The sequence below is a fragment of the Triturus cristatus genome, chromosome 11 (genome assembly GCF_964204655.1).
Source record: "Triturus cristatus chromosome 11, aTriCri1.1, whole genome shotgun sequence".
NCBI lineage: Eukaryota > Metazoa > Chordata > Amphibia > Caudata > Salamandridae > Triturus > Triturus cristatus.
The window spans coordinates 155,741,417-155,760,802 of record NC_140594.1 but is presented as its reverse complement, the minus strand read 5'-3'; the positions used below and the strand labels follow the sequence as shown (position 1 = coordinate 155,760,802).

Below are 19,386 nucleotides of genomic sequence, written 5' to 3'. Positions count from 1 at the left end.
TGTCATCATTGATGTCATGAGTGATGTCACTGACCATGTCATGAGTGATGTACTATGTGACGTCATCAGCAGTTTATTGTGGGCGCGCAAGTTATAGTTACCTGATCTAACTATAACGTGGAATTTCATTGGTTTTTTACGAGTGAAATGTACAGCTAACTATAACATGTGTGAAACCTATGGTTTTTTAAGTGAATTTGCAAGGTTTTGTAAATGATAATTCCTAACTATAACGTGTGTGAAACCTATGGTTTTTTCAGTGAATATATATATATTTGCAGCGTTTTTCCTGAGCGGAAATATTTCACACGCACTCACGGGTGTCTTCCAAAAAAGGTTTTTGTTTTATTGATTTAAGCAGCAATTGTAGCCGAAAAATAACCCTACTCGTTTCGGTCTCTCTTAGACCTCTGTTTCAACTCTGGTTACCCGTGACAAAGGTCTAAGAGAGACCGAAACGCGTAGGGTTATTTTTCGGCTACAATTGCTGTTTAAATCAATAAAACAAAAACCTTTTTTTGAAGTGTGAAATATTTCCGCTCAGGAAAAACGCTGCAAATATATATATATATATATATATATATATATATATATATATATATATATATATATATATATATATATATATATATATATATATATATATATATTTATTTATTTATTTATTTTTAGTTATTTATTTATTTATTTTTTAGGCTCACGGTTTTATGATATTTATTTTTTTGACATTTCCATCTGTATCCATATTTCTTTTGGGTTTTGTGGAGAAATTAAGCTGTTACGTATACAATTGCTTTTTCTTTTCCATCTCTGTGATCTATACTTTATTGACTATTCCAGAGGTGTTACCTTGGTCTGGAAGGTTTTTCTCAGGAAATCAATAGTTGTTTTATTGTCTGACATACTTTTGTTGAGGCATTGCTTAATGCTCTCGCCATCGTGGATGGGTTTTATGATTCTTTTTCCCTGTATCGCTATGAAGCAGGTTTTGCTAAAATAATGGTTTTCTAAGGCTCTTAGCTATAGTTCATTGGCATCGCCTGTTGGCCTCCATTCCCCAAGTCAAGGCCGAACATGGGATAGAACCCACCATGGGAGCAGGCTAGTATTATGTTTATATTGAATGTTGTCTTCAGACACATTTTTGTTCCTCCACCATGGGTAAAGCTATTTCCATGCTTTTCGATGTCTTAATGACTTTAATTGCCTGTCGTCCTTTCCACAGCCCTTATTGTGAAGTGTATGCACTTGCTCACCTAACTTCCTTAGAGCATCCGGTTTCTTTGTTCTTATTATAGACTGGCTAGTTCTATTTAGGGATTCTTAGTAAGATCAGTTTGCAGACCTTCCTCCAGGGATGGTTTTACTAGGGTATCTATTTCAAAGGTAAGGAATCTGAGGCTAGATGTCTCTATCAGATGAACAAGTTACTTGCCTTCAGTGACTCCTTATCTGGTATAGACAGGAGCTTGCTGCAGATTCCTTTCCAACCTTCTCAATCTCCCTGTTCAGCGAACTGGTTTCTTCTAACCTAAAACATCCCTTTCTTGGTATCAAGATACCCTTCCTTGGGATTTCGTAAATACTTAGCAAAGAGATGTCTCTTTCTTGGCACACTGTTTTCATAGGCAGTTTCTGTAAGTGGCTTTGCGTTTTTTGTGCAGAAAATAGTCACGGAAGAAAATGAAGTCATGGCGTTGGGGAGGGGCTTATATGAACTCTGTCTACGTCGTATCCGGTGGACGACATCACTACGGATTCGCACAAAGCCTTCTACCGATGCGCAGAGGTACGGCTGAAAAAAGTATCTGGATCCAGTCGGGAGCTTAGGGAGAATTCAAAGGTAAGGAATCTGCTACTAGATCCTGTCTCTACCAGATAAGGCGTTGCTGAAGGTAAGTAACTTTTTTGACAAAACCTAATCGACCGTCTCCATCACTCACTGGCTCTACCCTCAGGCCATAGCAATAGCAATGCAACCACACCTACCTTACTGTTCTCTCTGCAGGTACGTCACTGCTGGCTGCTAGCTCCCAAGACTCTTACTAGCCCCTGGTGGTGTGGGACAAAACAGACATACTTCTTTGCCCTCTGGGGAACGTCTTAGGCTGTTTAAAGTCGCCCAGGGGCAGGTGCAGAGTAGTAGGAACAGGTGGGGACGGGAGCTTGCCCAGCCTGCAAGCCACACATAGCTGGGCCACTTCCGGAAGCGCAGGACTCAACTAAGAGTGGCAGGACCTAGGCCCGCTCCACCCCCCTATTGCACTCCTCTCTGACAGGCCTCCTTCCTTGGGATTTACCGCTGCCCACATGTTCAGATGTTCAGACCCTCAGGTGCTGCCTCTTACTCTTATGCTGTCAGCAGATGAGGAGGTCATGCTCAGTATTGCCGCATCGATAGCTCCTGCAAAAGGGAGCGATTGGGATAGGCAAGACGAATAATGGTGCTCAGGGCACTTTAAGTTTAAGATGCTATATTGAAGAGAATTATTAAAACAATACAATATAATCATATACATTGCCAAAGCATTGTGACTGGATCAGATCTAGAACAGTAAAACATCAAACATAAACAAAATATTATAGTTAGCAGAACCATTGAGAGCGGCAATGCTTAGCATCAAAACACTTCAAGGAATTCGAGTGATATTTAGATTCTTAAAAGTAAAGAAGAAGAGAAGAAGTAGAAGAAAAAAAAAAGAAGAGAAAGAGAAAAAAAAAGAAATCAATCATAAGATAACATAGCATTACAACCATCTCTTTAGTATCTAAACATTTAAATATAATAATTACCTCATGGAGAAACATTGGCGAAGCTAACAGATTTGGAAGAGGTAGCAGTTTTAGATAAGTAAGTTGTAAGTGGAAGCCAAAACAAATCTTTTTTTAATCAGGAGGGGAAGTGTAATGGTATAAGCTCTATCTAACCTATGGTGGTGACCTATAAATTCCACCCTGCAGTGAAAGTAATTTTTGAGGTATTGTTCAGATTTGATGTAATAACTTGTAAGGCCATAGCTAACAATAGATCAATGAATTTCCCAATTGTCTTTTGAGAAAACCAGAGGGGGGGACGAACCACCCAAAAAAAGATGTACAATATTAAATTTAATTTTTGTAGATAAAATAGTATTAATTCTATCCCAAATGAGAGCACTTGAAAAACATGTGAAGAAAATCACTATTCCCTTGGGCACAAGACCATCATTTAGTGTGTGTAATGAGGTGAGACCTATAAGGATGTGTGGAAGTATAATACAGTCTATTATAGAAGAAAAATTCAAGTTTGCGTAATAGCAGCGGAAGGAGTGTGTATCTTCGCCCAAATTGTATCCCAGGTGCTCTGAGAAAATTCTTGATGGTCAAGCTCCCAATGTAGTTCTGTTTTGGATGCAAGTCCGCCATCCTGAAGGAGACATAGAGGTTATATGTAAAGGACACCTTGACGTGTGTGAAGAAGTCAAAGGAAGAAGAATTCGGAGAAAGATGAGATGATGTAGAGGAGAAATGCTAAAAAAAAAAAAAAGCTGTAGAAGAATAGGCCTAAGGCGCTGATAATGGGCCGCATAATGGGATGAAACACCATATTTAGATTGAATGTCTTTAAATTCTAGCACAGAACTGTTGGAAATAATATGGTCAATGACTATTATTCCTTTATCGATCCATACCTTCCAAAAATGAGCTTGATTGTTTAATTGAATCTGTTTATTATTCTATAATGGAGTTTGTAAAAATATATCTGAAAGAGACACGTTAGTGATAGATTCCTTACCTTAGAATAACCCCCAGGTATCAGACTGGATCCGGAAAGTTTTCTGCTTAGCAGTACCCCTGCGTGCCAGTAGGCGGCGTTGTGCGGCCCTGCGTCCGTCAGTGGCGTCGTACGCGCCGGAATTACGTCACGGAGACTACTTAGGCGCCACCCATGCGCGCTGACGTCAGTTCTTTCTTTTTCCGCGCCGAAAGCACAGAACCGGATTGAGCACGGACCTCGGTCATTTTTTTTTACCACTTTTTTGAGACTTTTTGTCTCCTTCTCTTGTCTCCTGGTGCACGTAGGGATGCCCGCCTTTAAGTCTTGTGGGTCGTGCCACTGTAATATGTCGGTGGCGGACCCCCATGATGTCTGCCTCTACTGCCTGGAGAACGACCACAACTCCCGCGATTGTCGGGACAGCCGTGCCATGGCCCGAAGGCATTACGGGAGCGGTGCCGGAAGTTGCTGGAGGTCGATCACTTCTCTCACCACCGCTCCGGGTCTAGGGGCCGTTTGCGGGACCGGAGCCGTCGCTCCTTGGACTCTGAGTCTTCACCTTCAGATTCCGATAAGCGACACCATAAGAAGATGTCGAAGCGTGTTCGCTCTCCGATGTCCCCCCGTTGCTCCCCCGAAGCGGACGAGGGGGACAGGGGCTCCGCCCCTGCGGCTCCTCTGGAGCCTGGGAGTCTCGCGGCCTACTCGCTATACCCGGGTCCGTCGGGGACTCCCGAGCAGAGGCAAGAGTTTCTTGCTGCCTTGGGCCGCCTGTTTATGCCTCGGGCTTCCGCCGGTGCGCCTGCGGGCCCCACGGCCCCGTGTCCAGATCCTGTTGACCCGGCGGCACCGCCTCCGGCCCCAGCCCCGGAGCCACTGGATCCAGCGCCCGCGGCTCCGGCCCCTGTGCCACAAGGTGCAATGCCGGTGGCTCCAGCCCCGGCACTGCCCTTGGCTCCGGCCCCAGCGCCGCCCCTGGCTCCACCACAGACGCCGCACTAGGTGCCGTTTACACTGCCCCTGTTCTCGGACCATTTCGTTCCGACCTGGGATCCTCATTGGGATCTGGTTCCGGCCGGCGCCGCTCCCGGCGCCGCTGGCCCCCTCTCCACTAAGGTCCTACCGCCGCGGCCGGCTCCTTCTACCCCGGACCCGGATGAGGACTGGGACGGCTCCGAGGACCCCCTTGCGCGGCAGTGTGACTCATGACGCAGGATTGGGTGGATGACCTTCAAGATGCGGGTGAACTTGATGTGTTTTCTGATCCGGGATTTGCCTCGCCTCCGCCTACTATGGAGGAGGGCGCTTCCTACACTATGGAGCTGCGTCGAGCCGCGGAGGCTCTCCAGCTCGACCTCCCGACAGTGGCCCTTAAGACCAACCTCCTTACGGAGGTGCTTCAGACGGCGTCTACGTCGTCGGAGCCGCTGCTCCCTTTCGATGAGGCCTTTACCGAAGTCCTCTTGGGTGCTTGGTTGCGGCCGACCTCGGGGGCGCCAGTGGATAAGAACGTCGCTAGGCGTCCTCGCCCGGCGCCTGGTGATCCTGCCTTTTTGACCACTCACCCCACACCTGAGAGCCTGGTCATTCAGTCCTCGACATCGCAGAGTGCCTTTCCCTCGGCTCCGCCGGATAAGGACTCTAAGAGGCTGGACCAATATGGCAAGAGGTTGTTCTCCTCAGCCAGTTTGGGGTTTAGGTCGGTTAATACCGCCTGCTTATTGGGACGTTACTCCCACGCAGTGTGGGATTCGGTGGCAGAGGTTCTGCCTCAGTGCTCCGAGGAGGTCTAGGCTGTCCTTTCCCAAGCGATTGCGGAGGGCAAGGATGCGGCGAAGTTTGCCATCAGGTGTGGTTTGGACACCGCTGATTCGTTGGGCAGGGCGATTTCCACGACGGTGGCGTTGCGGCGCCACGCCTGGTTGCGTTCCACTGGGTTCTCACCCGATGTCCAGAGCTCGCTCATGGACATGCCCTTCGATGGCTCCCGCCTCTTTGGTGATAAGGCTGACAATGCCCTGGAGCGCTTTAAAGACTTTCGTGCCACGGCTAAGTCTTTGGGTCTTTCCTCGAAAAACCCTGCCATAACGGGGTTTCGTTCCTTTCGTGGCCAGGGCAGGGGTACCCAGGCGCGCTCTTCCAGCAAGCCTGTGCAGAACCAGCCTCAGCGAGGCCGTGGACGTGGGTTCCGTAGGGGCGGGTCTGGTAACCTGCGTGAGGGTCAGTCCACTTCCACCCCCGCTGCTTCCGCCTCGAAACCTTCCTAATCCGAGCTTCAGTGGGCACCCCACGCCAGTGGTTGGCAGGGTTCACCTCCACCTCCACCACTGGCGCGAGATCACGTCGGACAAGTGGGTGCTGCAGATAATCTGCCAAGGTTACTCGCTCCCCTTTCTGTCCTCCCCTCCAGCCATGCTGCCTTGGTACCACCGCATCTCCGGGGATCATTTGGCCCTTCTCAGTCAGGAAGTCTCGGCCCTCCTGGCCAAGGGGACCATCGAGCACGTTCCTGGGCCAGAAGTAGGACGTGGTTGTTATTCCCACTACTTTCTGGTCCCCAAGAAGGACAAGGGGGGCTTGCGTCCCATCTTGGACCTCCGGGACGTCAATCGCTTCCTCAGGAAGAAGAAGTTCAAGATGCTCACTCTGGCTCCGGTCCTGACTGCCCTGGAGACTGGATGGTAGCGTTGGACTTGCAGGACGCATATTTTCACATTCCCGTCCTGCCGGCCCACCGGCGTTACCTGCGGTTCACGGTAGGCCAGGAGCATTTTCAGTTTGTCATGCCCCCCTTCGGCCTTTACCAGCGCCCCTCGGGTGTTCACGAAAGTGATGGTGGTGGTTGCAGCTTATCTGCGCAGGTCAGGTGTCAGTCTTCCCCTACCTCGATGACTGGTTGTTGAAGGCGGGCTCGCCCCAGGCAGTCGTCCACTACCTTCAGACTACGGCCGCCCTCCTACATTTGCTGGGGTTCTCCATCAATGTGCCGAAGTCGCACCGGAGTCCCTCTCAGAAGCTCCCCTTCATCGTGGCGGTTCTGGATTCAACGCTGTTTCGGGTTTATCCTCCCAAGCAGCGAGTCTGTGATATTCAGGCTATGATTCCGATCTTTCAGCCTCTATCCTGGGTTTCAGTCAGGATGACCCTCCGGCTGCTGGGCCTGATGGCCTCCTGCATCCTGCTGGTGACGCATCCCAGATGGCATATGCGGGCTCTGCAGTGGAACCTGAAGTTCCAGTTGGCACAGCATCAAGGCGACCTGTCCGGTCACGTCCCGATCTCGGATGGCGCTGCACGACAGTTGCAGTGGTGGCTCGCGGACCGCGATTGGGTCAGTGGTAGATCCCTCTCCCTTCCCCAACCGGAGCACATAGTGGTGACAGATGCGTCCCTCCTGGGATGGGGTGGCCACATGGGAGAGGCGGAGATCAGAGGCCTCTGGTCTCCGGCGGAGTCCCGGCTCCATATCAACCTCCTGGAGCTGCGGGTGATCCGGCTTGCACTGAAGGCATTCCTTCCCTCTCTCCGGGGAAGTGTAGTGCAGGTGTTCAAGGACAACACCACCGCCATGTGGTATTGCAACAAACAAGGCGGGGTGGGGTCCTGGACCCCATGTCAGGAGGCTCTGCGCCTCTGGACATGGCTGGAACATCACGGCATTACCTTGGTGGTTCAACACCTGGCAAGTTATCTGAATGCCAGGGCGGACGAACTCAGCCGCCGGTGCATGGTGGATCACGAATGGCGTCTGCACTTGGACGTGGCGCAAGGTCTCTTTCAACAGTGGGGAGAGCCTTGGTTAGATCTGTTCGCCACCAAAGAGAACGCGCAATGTCAGCAGTTCTGTGCGTTGGAATTTCCAAGGCGGCACTCGCTCGGAGAAGCTTTTCGTCGCAAGTGGAGTTGCGGTCTGTTGTACGCCTTTTCGCCTATATCACTTCTGCCCAGAGTGCTGAAGAAGATCAGGCGCGACCGGGCCGAAGTCATTCGTGTGGCTCCGGACTGGGTTCGAAGAGTATGGTATCCCGAGGTACTCAGTATGAGCATCGATCCCCGATCCGTCTGCCTCTTCGGGAGGATCTTCTGTCGCAGCAGCAGGGGACGGTCCTCCACCCGAGCCTGTCCAGTCTCCACCTCCATGCATGGAGATTGAGCGGCGACAGTTGACACCTTTCGATCTTCCTTCCGAAGTCTGTGATGTCATTCTGGCAGCCAGGCGTCCCTCCACTAAAACAGTATACGCCTGCCGATGGAACAGATTTGTGGCATGGTGCACAGCGAAAACTGTAGACCCCCTTTCGGCTCCTCTTTCTGAGGTACTTCTGTTTCATCTGTCTTTGGCCCAGCAGGGCTCTGCTCTCTGCACTATCAAAGGTTATCTTTCTGCCGATTCCGCCTTCCTGAGGCTTCCTGATCAGCCTTCTCTTCTTAAGACCCCGGTTGTTAGCTATTTCCTCAAAGACATTACACATATGTTTCCTCCCATGCCTTTCATAATGCCTCTGTGGGACTTGAATCTTGTCTTGACTTTTCTGATGTGTGCTCCCTTTGAGCCTCTTCATAACAGTCCTTTGCGTCGTCTTACTCTCAAGACTGCTTTCCTGGTTGCTATCACCTCTGCCAGAAGAGTGAGTGAACTCCAGGCTCTTTCTTCCAAACCTCCTTTCCTTTCTGTTCATCCGGACAAGGTGGTTTTAAGGACCCGTCCTTCTTTCTTGCCAAAGGGTGTTACGCCCTTCCACATCGGGCAGACCATCACTTTGCCCACCTTCTTTCCGCCTCCACATCCTTCCAGGGAAGAGGAGCGGCTCCACCGTCTGGATCCAGAAAGTGCGCTTGCTTTCTATCTGCAGCGTACCCAACAGTTCCGGGTGGATGATCAACTCTTTGTTGGTTACGTGGGCACGAAGAAAGGTCAGGCTGTGCACAAACAAACCATTTCCCGGTGGGTTGTTTTGTGCATCAAAGCATGTTACTCCTTGGCCAAGAAGGAGCCTCCTGTGGAGCTGCGTGCCCATTCGACCAAGGCAACTGCAGCCGCTACTGCCTTGGGACGCGGTGTTCCCTTACAGGACATTTGTCAGGCAGCTACGTGGGCCTCGCTGCACACGTTTACCAAGCAATACTGCCTTGACAGTCGGGTCCAGAGAGACGACTTCTTTGGCCGTTCTGTGCTCCGTGACTTTTTGGTGTAATCTTGTTCGCAGACCCACCACCGGGGTTGGCATTGCTGGGGCATCTATTCTAAGGTGGGGAATCTATCACTAACGTGTCTCTTTCAGATGCACAAGTTACTACTTGTGTAATGATATATCTGTAAGAGACATTATTTGGTGATAGATTCTTTACCGCCCCACCCATCCTCCCCGTTCTGCGGACTGATTACTAGGGTTAAGGTCATCCCTTTAGGGCCTAGTTTTATGCACCTATGGTCAGTGTCTTGTATGGCTCTGCATTTCGGCGTGGAAAGTCGTGTACAGAACTGATGTCAGCGCGCATGGGTAACGCCTAAGTAGTCACCGTGATGTCATTCCGGCACGTACGACACCACTGACGGACGCAGAGCCACACAACGCCACCTACTGGCGCGCAGGGGAACTGCTAAGCAGAAAACTTTCCGGATCCACTTTAATTTTTAAACTCAAACATAACCATCTACCCGCATCATCCTTAGTCTCATTGAGCAACTGAAAATGCAAAGGTTTATGTAATAGAATTAGAACACTATTCTTCATGTTAGCAGCGGAACTAAATACAGAACTCATCCATTGTCTACGCATCCATTCAATATCACTGTCTTTAAGATGCGACTCCTGTAAGAAGGCGATCTGACATTTCAATTTGGACAGATGCGGGAGTAACCTCTGTCTTTTAACAGTATTGCGGAGGCCCTTTACATTCCAGAAATCAACAAGTAGATTGACCATAAATAATAAAACAATACTTGATAAACTTATGAAACATGAATAAATTCAATTCACTATAAATGTGGAATAGCAAAAACGTTAAGTGGTGAATAAAAGGAGAATAAAGTACCATATAATTGATGAAAGGGAGAGGGAAAGATGAAAATGAGAGAGAGAAAAGTGATGAAAGGACACAAAATGGTAGGGAGAAGAAAAATACTCCCCAATGTAAAGAAAAATGAAAAGATGACGGAAAGTCAAAAGACTTTAGTCATAAACATCGTGGAGAAACAGCAGGTTAATAGAATGGAACGGGGGAACGAGACAGAAATGACCAGCCCACGAGGGAGCCAAGGAAGAGTTTAAGTTAAAATAAATAGTCGGGGCAGCCATAAAAAAGGAAACATATAACATAGAAGTGCTACATCCAAAAAGAGAAAGAAAAACTTGATAGTACAATTACACGGCGTGGAGACTGAGAACAGATGTACATCAACGGACACTATAACAACCTCAATGGACCCAGTAAAATAGAACCTGAAAAGGGACCGTGAAATCAATAAGAAGCATGAGAATATGACAAAGCAGATCAAGTTTTACTAAGTTCCATATCTTCTCCTTTATGCTCTTGGATGAACAACTTGAGTTCCTTTGGATCTTCGAAGGTGGTCGTCTTGTCCTTGTAGGTGACTTTGAAAAAGCAAGGGTGAATAAGCCTTTACCGAGCATTCATTGATCTTAATGCCGGTCTCATGTCCACAAATTATTTGCACCTCGTAAAAGTGGTCCTGGAAACATCCTGACTAAAAACCACTTCATGACCAGCCCTGAGCATCTGCCTGTGTCGTTTGGCAGTACTGAGGACGTCCATGAGGTCAGAATACTGTAGAAATAGAGCAATAATCCCTCTAGGTCTAGTGGATGATGCAGAAGGGGAAGGACCAATTAGATGCGCCCTTTGAATATTCAAGTCAATCAAAGATTTCAAACCAACAATTTTTGGAATGTGCACCTTCAGAAATGTAACCATATCTTGACCTCTCGACCCTTCCGGAATACCATAAATACGTAAATGATTCCATCGGTTATGATTTTCTATATCTTCAGCCAGTCTTTTGAGCTGCGTCACTTCCTTGGTCAAAAATGAGACTTTTCCAACAACATCCTCTGCATCACTAACCCTCTGTTCCACCTCAGTGAGTCGTGAATCAAGAACGGACCACTTTTACTCAGTACACTGTATGGCAGCACTTGTCTCCTCTATGAAGGGTCTCATCTTTCTCAATTCCTCCATAATGTCCCCCAAGCTCAATGGTAGTGGGGATTTCATAGGTGAGATGGGGTCTTTTTTAACTTTTTTGTTAGCACCGCCACCTGACTCTTTTTATGCAGCGTCATTGGAGACCGATGAAGTCAAAGACTTAGTGGAGTGCGCACCATCTATTCAGAAAAAAGACACAGTTGATGAAAATAGTCCTCCTAGAACAGTAGTTACACAGTAAGAGGCGCATTCAGGTGCAAAAGAATATGGAGCACAGTGAGGTGAATGATTAAATACCCCTCACCAGAGATCAGTGTGGGCCATTAGAAAAAAAAGAAAAAAATATATTTCTTGTGAGGAGAATAACTTTCAAGGCCACTAAGATCAATCTAATGAACTGTATTAAATGGCAGTGGCATCTCCTGACAGGGTGGGAGCAGCAGGCAAAAAAGCCTAATAAACAGAATGAAGACCACAATTAGGTCTATAAGGCTTTCCTCGCCGCTCCCCACCCCTTCCGACACCTCTTCCAGCAAGCAAACCTGCTAATGTGCAGAAACGGCCGGACCGTGAAGAAATAATTTACTCGGCTACCGCGGAGGAAAACTTTCGGGCAGCCAATTTGAATTGTTGCTGGCGCGTGCTCTCCACTCACAGCACTCTTAACATGTGGCAGGAGGCAAGAGACAATCTGAAACAGTTAGCAGCTTCTCTCTAACGTCCTCCACCTCTTCCAGCCTCACATGGCCTCTTGCGGCCAGCCACTGCTGCTCTGCTCACTATTGCAGCGATGTATTATTTTATTTTAAAGCAGTAGATCGTAAAATGCCGCCCCTTACCCCCGCAACAGCTGCCCAAGCTCCCCAGTCTGCCGGCAGGAACAAAACAGGAAAAAGCTGGGGAAGATGGGGTAGCGTGTCCTCAAGGTGCTCGCGGCTCACGTCTTCTTCTGCCACGCCTCCTGTAGAACTCGCCAATCGGTTCTCGGCTCTGCTCGATTAACCACTCTCCACTCTGCTATGTGTTGAATATAAAGTGACTGTATAGCAATGTTCAAGGCATATGAGCTGCAGATTACACACTTTTGCATAGATCGCCATCTGGTGTTGGGCCCGGATGTTGGCAGTTTGTTTTTCCTCTTGGAAAGTCTTTGGAAGTCAGGAGGTCTGTGACTCCTCCCTTGGATCGTATTGCGCATGGGCTTCGGCTCCATCCTCAGATTGTTTTTTCCGCCATCGGGCTCGGATGTAATATTCGCGCTCCGGTTCCGAACATTTCCAGTTCGACGATCGAAGCGGAATCCTCGCGGTATTGTTCAGATCCAGATCTCCTCAATCACCTTCTCATCGACACATCTTCGATTCCAGTCGTCGACGGCGGCCTTCAGGTCTACCCAAGCTCTGGTCCCGGCTGATGGAAAGAACTCCTTTCAAGAAGTGCCCTCGATGTGGGTCCAAATTCCCCCACACCGATCTTCATGAGGTGTGCAACCTCTGCCTCTCCCCTGAACACGAGGCTCGAGACTGTCCGGCCTGTAAGTCTTTCAGATCGAAAAAGACTATTCGAGATCAAAGAGCCAAACGAACCATGGCGCACTCCTCGACCTCCGTTCCAGTCGACATCTTCGGGGACGACGTCGAAGATCCGGGACAGCAGCACACCGAAGAGGACCTCGTCAGTGCTTCCGAAGCCGATGACTCAGATGTGGAGGACATCACTCCGGCGCAGAGGGTCGTGAGTACTATACACCCTCCCACACCCGCGCCCACACCCAAAAAGGCTTCGGTCACGCCTTCGCCTCCGGGCCTAGGCAAGACCAGAGACACTGCTTCACACACCCCACCTTCGGGCCTGGTGAAGAAGCCAAATAAGCCTTCCGGCGGCTCAGGCTCGAGCCAGCCCTCCAGCGGTGCCGAGAAACACACTTCGGCACCGAAAAAGAAACCGGCCTCTACCTCGACACCGAGCTCCGCACCGAAGTCCTCGGTGTCGAAACCCAGCCTTTCCGTACCGACGCCATCTTCGGTACCGACCAAACCCCATAAGGCCCTCGGCACCGACACTTCCACGCCGAAGCCCACCTCGGCACCGACCAAGAAAACGAAGGTTCCCAAGCCCAGTGCTAAGCACGGCACGGACAAGCCTAAAAAGTCATCGGCCCCGAAAACTTCAGGGGGGCCCATATCACGATCCAGGGGATGTGCCCCAAGACCCCACCCCACTAAAGGTACTCCATTTGGTGCTAACCTCTATGATCCATTGTTTTGCAAAGGGGGATATCAATATATAGTCTATAATAGACGAACACCCTCTTCCTTTAAAAGTTGGCACAAGAGTACCCTCTGGCCCTGGAATTACCAAATCAATGGTGTGTACTAATGTATGAGTACCTATTAATTTAGTTAATGATGTGCCCTCAGTGCTATGCGCAAAGTGAGGCCCCTTCATAACTGGGCAAAGATCCTAGTCTGCAGTTACCGGTATCAGATTTGGGCAAAGGTGACAATTTAAATCACCCATTAATAGCACAAATGGGTCTCCCCCCCCCCCCCCCCCCCTTTCCTTAGATCAGTTTCCTGGTTCAGTCTGGCATCTAGTTCCTCTAAAACAGCATTTCTGCCGTTTACGGAACCTGAGTTATAAATGTTAAATAGCTGTACCCTCAGCCCTTGTCCTTGGAATGTTACTGCTTGCAGATTGTATGAGGTCCAAGATGGCAATATCCATCTCCCCTTAAGGTTAATATCAACATACAGTATTAGTCCTCCTTTTGCCCTTCCTGCCCTACTCTCCTGGGCTGGGACAAAGAAACACTTATAGCCCTCCAGATGATAGAGATCAGGCTCAACCGCCCAGGTCTCCTGTAAGGCTAGTATATGAGAGCCCCTTAGTTGGTTCCTCCAGTCTGCATTTTCGAATTTTCCAGCTAGACCTGCTATATTCCAGGATGTTATTTTCACCCTTCCCCCCAACACCCCTGTCGCACTTAAACCCTGGGCATTTAGCTTATCTACATCCCTCCTCACTGTCAGGAGATCCTGTATCTCCCCGTCCTGCTTTAGCGGGGTATCTTCCGGGCCATTCAGTATATGACTTCCCTCAGAAGGTAATTCAATGATATCTATAGGCATCCTTCTTTCCTTCCCCTCAAATTGTGTCTCTAAATTAGGTAGTCAGTCATTTTCATCCAAAAATTGTAGGGGACTGAATCTGTTCGTCCACTGCAGGCCACCCTGATTCATTGGCGGTGGGCCACTGTATTCAAGTTTCCTGGCCCTGTGTCCGTCTACTCCTCCGTCCTTTCTTCCCTGAATATAAGTTAAGGGGTGGATAACACCATTTCTAGGATAGAAATAGCCTAGTGGCATAGATCGTATAGTACTGGTTATATTTTTATTGTAATTACCCAGTATGTACTCTACTAGGTTCGGATTCCTGAAGTTTGCAATGATACAACCCCCTTCAATATCTTTCCCTCTACTTCCCAACCAAGGTACTCTCCTCACATGTATAATTTCTCCAGTTTCCTGCCCTTGTAATGGCCTATGTATATTTAGCCAATTGATAATCTTGTTTTTTAGTTCCGTATGTGACTCCTTCTGCCCCGTCCTAAGTTCGAGTACCCCGGCAAACACCACAACATAGGGGCTTGCTTGAGGAGGTAAATTTACTCGTGGAGGGGAGAAGTGAGTTTTATCCTTGCGCTCATATCCTTTCTGCTGATTATCGTTCTGGCTATGAGTGGCAACATGCCCTATCTGAGTCTGAGTCAGGTTAGGCTGCACCTGGTCTTTATGAATGTCATGATTCCCACCTTTTTTAGTGCTTCTATCCTCCAAATGAGCTGAGACTTTAGGTGGTGCGTGGACTTGTACAATGGTACATGGCTCATTACTTGTACAGTTATTATTCACAGGAATTGGCCTTAACGAGGGAGTCACTGATGATGTTGAGTTTCCAATAGGGTTGCAATTTATAGATTCCTTCATCCTAGCCTGTTTTTGTAATTCATTAGCAATTTTATCTAATTTGCTAATTAATGGTTTTATTTGGGAAGTAATGAAGGTCTCAAAATGTTTTTGGAGGTCAATAATTACAGGGTGAAGCCACCATGGAGGAATTAACGGACTTTGTGCTTCTGTTTCCATGACCTCATCCTCTATTAAATGTATCTTCCCACCCCCACTAGTTGGTTTCAGTTTTTTGGCATATGTGTTCTTTCCACCCCGTTTATACAATCTATTTTTTGTTCTAATTGGTCTTTTTTCTGCCCTACCAAGGGGTGACCCAGTATCAGTTACCTGTTGACCACAAGGGACAGCTTCAAGTGAGACATCGGGACTATCATCTTGTGAACTTTCACAGAAATTTTTGTCTGGGAATTGTGGAGGTCTAGTTTGTGTTTGTATGTGGGAAGTATTTGTAGGTGTCATTGATAAGCGTCTCTGAGTGCGCTCAATCTCCCCATTAACCGCCCCAATAACCTTCCTTAACATTAAATCTATTGCAGTTGGTGGTGCTGTGTGTCCTACTGGAGTATTAGTATCAGGCCCTGTTTGTGTGGTAATAAGCGGGGTACATGCTTTCCTCTTAGTGGAGCGTGTTTTAGGTTTAATGGCCATAGTGCAGTTTGTATCAATATTCCCTATCTCCTGATGTGCTCGCAACAATATGGCTAGATAATTTTTAGCAGCCCAACATTGTAGGACACAAAATTAAATCATTTACAATCCCCTGCGTGAGCAGTCCATTGTCCGAAGTATATGTCCATCAATCCCAATTAGGAAGTAGAATATTTGTAATTTAAACACAATTATTCCACAGTACCTGGATTTCCAGCCAAGGGGGATGGCCCAGCCCAGCCTACTCCGGCCACCGAGGGCCCGCCCTTTGTCCGGGCTTAGCCCGGCGCTGTCCCGCGACGCAGGAGGAACGCTGTAATTTAAGGCGCCTCCAGGCGCGTAGGCTGCGTGTCCTTGTTCCGCCCACAAACGCTGGGGAGCCTGGGAGGTGAAGTCCCTCCGCACTGCGGCCGCGGTGTTCTGGCGGTGCGGCGGCGGGAGGGAAGGAAGGTTCCAAGACCCAAGGCGATCACGGGACAAGTCTGGTGGGTTGATGCAAGGTTCCAGCGATTAAGCAGGCGCTGGCTATGTCCCCCAGTCAACAGTTACATAGTCACCGCCTACATTAGGCTGGTTGAGTCCATGAGAGCTGAATGGAGAAGGATAGGGCGCGAGGATCAAGGTGCAGAAATGGGTTCCACGCTGTAATGCTTTGAATGAGGCTGCTTTGAATGTAGTCTCACTCCCTGCACTCCCCGGTCTCTCCGCTCTCTGGGCTCAATCAGGCAAGTGAGCAACAGCGTTACAGGCTCCCCTACCACTAGAGCCTGCTACGCTGCCAAGTGGAAAAGATTTGTTGTTTATTGCCATAACAACACAATCAATCCTCTATACGTGTCTATACAACACATCATATGCTACTTACTCCATCTACAAAGGTGTAACCTAGCATATACATCCATTCGGCTACACCTCGCAGCAATTGCCGCTTACCTACAAACCAGACAGCACCTATCACTTTTCAGAGTGCCTGCCATTAAAGCCTTCATGGAAGGCCTAAAACGAATAATTCCCCCCAGAGTACCACCCTCACCTGTGTGGAACTTAAATATAGTTCTCACAAGGCTAATGGGACCGCCCTTCGAACCTTTGCATAAATACGAACTGCAATTTCTCACATGGAAAACAGCTTTTCTTGTAGCCATCACTTCCCTTACAAGGGTCAGTGAGATACAAGCACTTACCATACAAGAACCTTTTCTCCAAATGCACCAGAACAAGGTTGTTCTCCGTACCAACCCAAAATTCCTACCTAAAGTCATTTCCCCTTTTCATCTAAACCAATCGTTAGAATTACCGGTATTTTTCTCGCAACCTCAAACTGTTGCAGAAAGGGCTCTACACACGCTAGATGTCAAACGAGCCTTACTTTACTATATCCAAAGAACACAACCTTTCAGAAAGACCAAACAACTATTTGTCTCTTTCTCTCCACCGCACAAAGGCAACCCCATCTCAAAATCAGGGATAGCTAGTTGGATTGTAAAATGCATCCAGATTTGCTACCACAAAGCAAAACGAACGCTATCTGTTCTATGGCTTTTCTAGGGAACATCCCATTAGATGATATCTGCAAAGCAGCTACATGGTCAACACCGCACACTTTCACTAAACATTACTGTGTAGATGTGCAAACCAAGCAACAAGCTAGTGTGGGCCAGGCTGTACTAAAAACACTATTTCAAACCACTGCAACAGATACTGGTGGTCGCCGCTAAGGTTGGGAACTGCTATATAGTCTATGCAAAAGTGTGTAATCTGCAGCTCATATGCCTCGAACGGAATATGCTACTTACCAGTATGCATCTGTTCTTGGCATGTAGAGCTGCAGATCTACACACGCCCACCCGCCTCCCCGGCTACCTGTATCTGTTCCAGTCTATCTTATTTAGATACAACACACATGGGTTTCTTCACTGTTATTACTACGCTCCATCTTTCCCTGTTGGCGAAAAACAATCTGAGGATGGAGCCGAAGCCCATGCGCAATACGATCCAAGGGGGGAGTCACCGACCTCGTGACTTCCAAAGACTTTCCAAGAGGAAAAACAAACTGCAAAAATCATCCGGGACCAACACCAGATGGCGATCTATGCAAAAGTGTGTAGATCTGCAGCTCTACATGCCAAGAAGAGATGCACACTGGTAAGTAGCATATTCCTTTTGACTATCCTAAGGGAGGGCAGGTTCATTCCTTATTTGGGTTCTCTCCCCTGTTTTGCTCCCTTCATAAGTTCCAGGGGACCTCTTTGTTTCATATTACTGAAGGTAAGTCATTTGTTCTTCAGGAGTCAGGTGGTCTAGGTATTTTGAGAGGGTCCAGACTGAGAGATAGTCTAGCCAAACTAATGTTGAAGTTGCAGAACCAGGAAGTTACAGGAAGTGGCTTCTGGCACAAATAATAATGTATGCCCACACTTGGGTAGAATTTGCCATCAATATAGGCCCCAAACTACCACGTTCCTATTGAGGACATTAATGTTATGTCTTCCTTTGCCCTCCTGTGAATTTGTGGCCTCCTGGGTCTCCTCGCACCACCACCTCCTGCAAAACTCAGGAAAAAAGAAGTGATTATAGTATCCGCTTATGTAGGGTATTTCATCTTGAACTGGAAGCATTACTATTCTTACTTTGAGTTTTCTTTTCTCTTTTGAAAAAATCTTTTAACTCTGTTTATATTGAGTTTGGTATCCGGGCATGTAATAAAGCTGCCTCATCTGTCCTCCGTGGCAGCCACGCCGGAATGACTGCACACTTCCTTAGATATATGGATTTAACCTGTGCTTGTCTGGAGAAACTTTGATTGTTGTGAAAATTGTTTAATTAGAAGATTACAAGTTTTTAAATGAGCTTATTGGTTGATAATATGGTATTAGTTCTTAGTAGTCCTTATTTAAGATGGACCCATGTATTGGTTTCTGTCGTGACTTGTTATTGTACAACGTTGCTGGTTTTAATTAATTAGGCCAATAACATACTAATCGTACAATTAGAGATAACACAATATGATTTTGAAGTTCTTAATTTAAGCGTTTGCCTAGATAACTTTATAAGGTGTGTGTGTGCAAATGTATATGTATATATATATGTGTGTGTGTGTGTGCGCGTATATGTATATATATATATATATATATATATATATATATATATGATTCCAATTAAGTGATGCTTTACTGTTATTTAATTTCTTCTCTAGACATCCATTCAGCAGTAAATGAAATCGCAGAAGTGAACAACGTGAATATGTCCAAAATACGTGATGTTCTCCTGGAGAAATGGCTGTGTCCAACCATCGTTCCAAACGTAAGTAGAGGCTGAGATCTGCCCCGTTGTCATGGAAACGTGCGGCCTAATAATGCATATTTCACATAATGAATGGTCATCCCTAGCAAGAATGAGTCGTTGTTGTTCATTACGGGAAAGTGGGATGGGCTGGATGTAATTAAAGCCCTTGTGACTGGGAGGCTGCTGCTCCGTCGGGTATCCCCTTATGGTCTCTTCTAAATGTATGTTGTCCACAGAGAATTAGTCGGAGCCGTTTACCGTGTTCGATGCGGGCAGGGGCTGACCGTCAGCTTTTCCTGGATATTTACGCCGCACAGTGGCTCATTAGAAGGACTCTCTATGGGCAAATTATAGGACCTTTTTAAGATGTTTTTTTCGTGAATAAACGACTTGTTTCTCTTCTCATTTGCTGTAAATTATTCAGTTGACTAAATCCAGCCAATCGTCTAAATTAGCATATGCTTCTCCAAACGTGTGAGGGAAAGTACGAATCTTGTCCTCGTGGACATTATATAATTTCCTGATTTGTAACCTGCTTTTTGGACCTTACGATTA

The 19,386-nt window shown here is 47.5% G+C and overlaps 1 protein-coding gene across 2 annotated transcripts in view; it reads left to right on the top strand.

The window, feature by feature from the left end:
- KNTC1 (kinetochore associated 1) overlaps positions 1 to 19,386 on the top strand; it is a 1,031,844-nt gene that overhangs the window by 610,467 nt on the left and 401,991 nt on the right. For both annotated transcript variants that reach the window (XM_085636469.1, XM_085636468.1), the window contains exon 51: positions 18,743 to 18,849. In XM_085636469.1, coding sequence (XP_085492595.1) covers positions 18,743 to 18,849 — 107 coding nt within the window. The remainder of the gene's footprint in view (positions 1 to 18,742; positions 18,850 to 19,386) is intronic.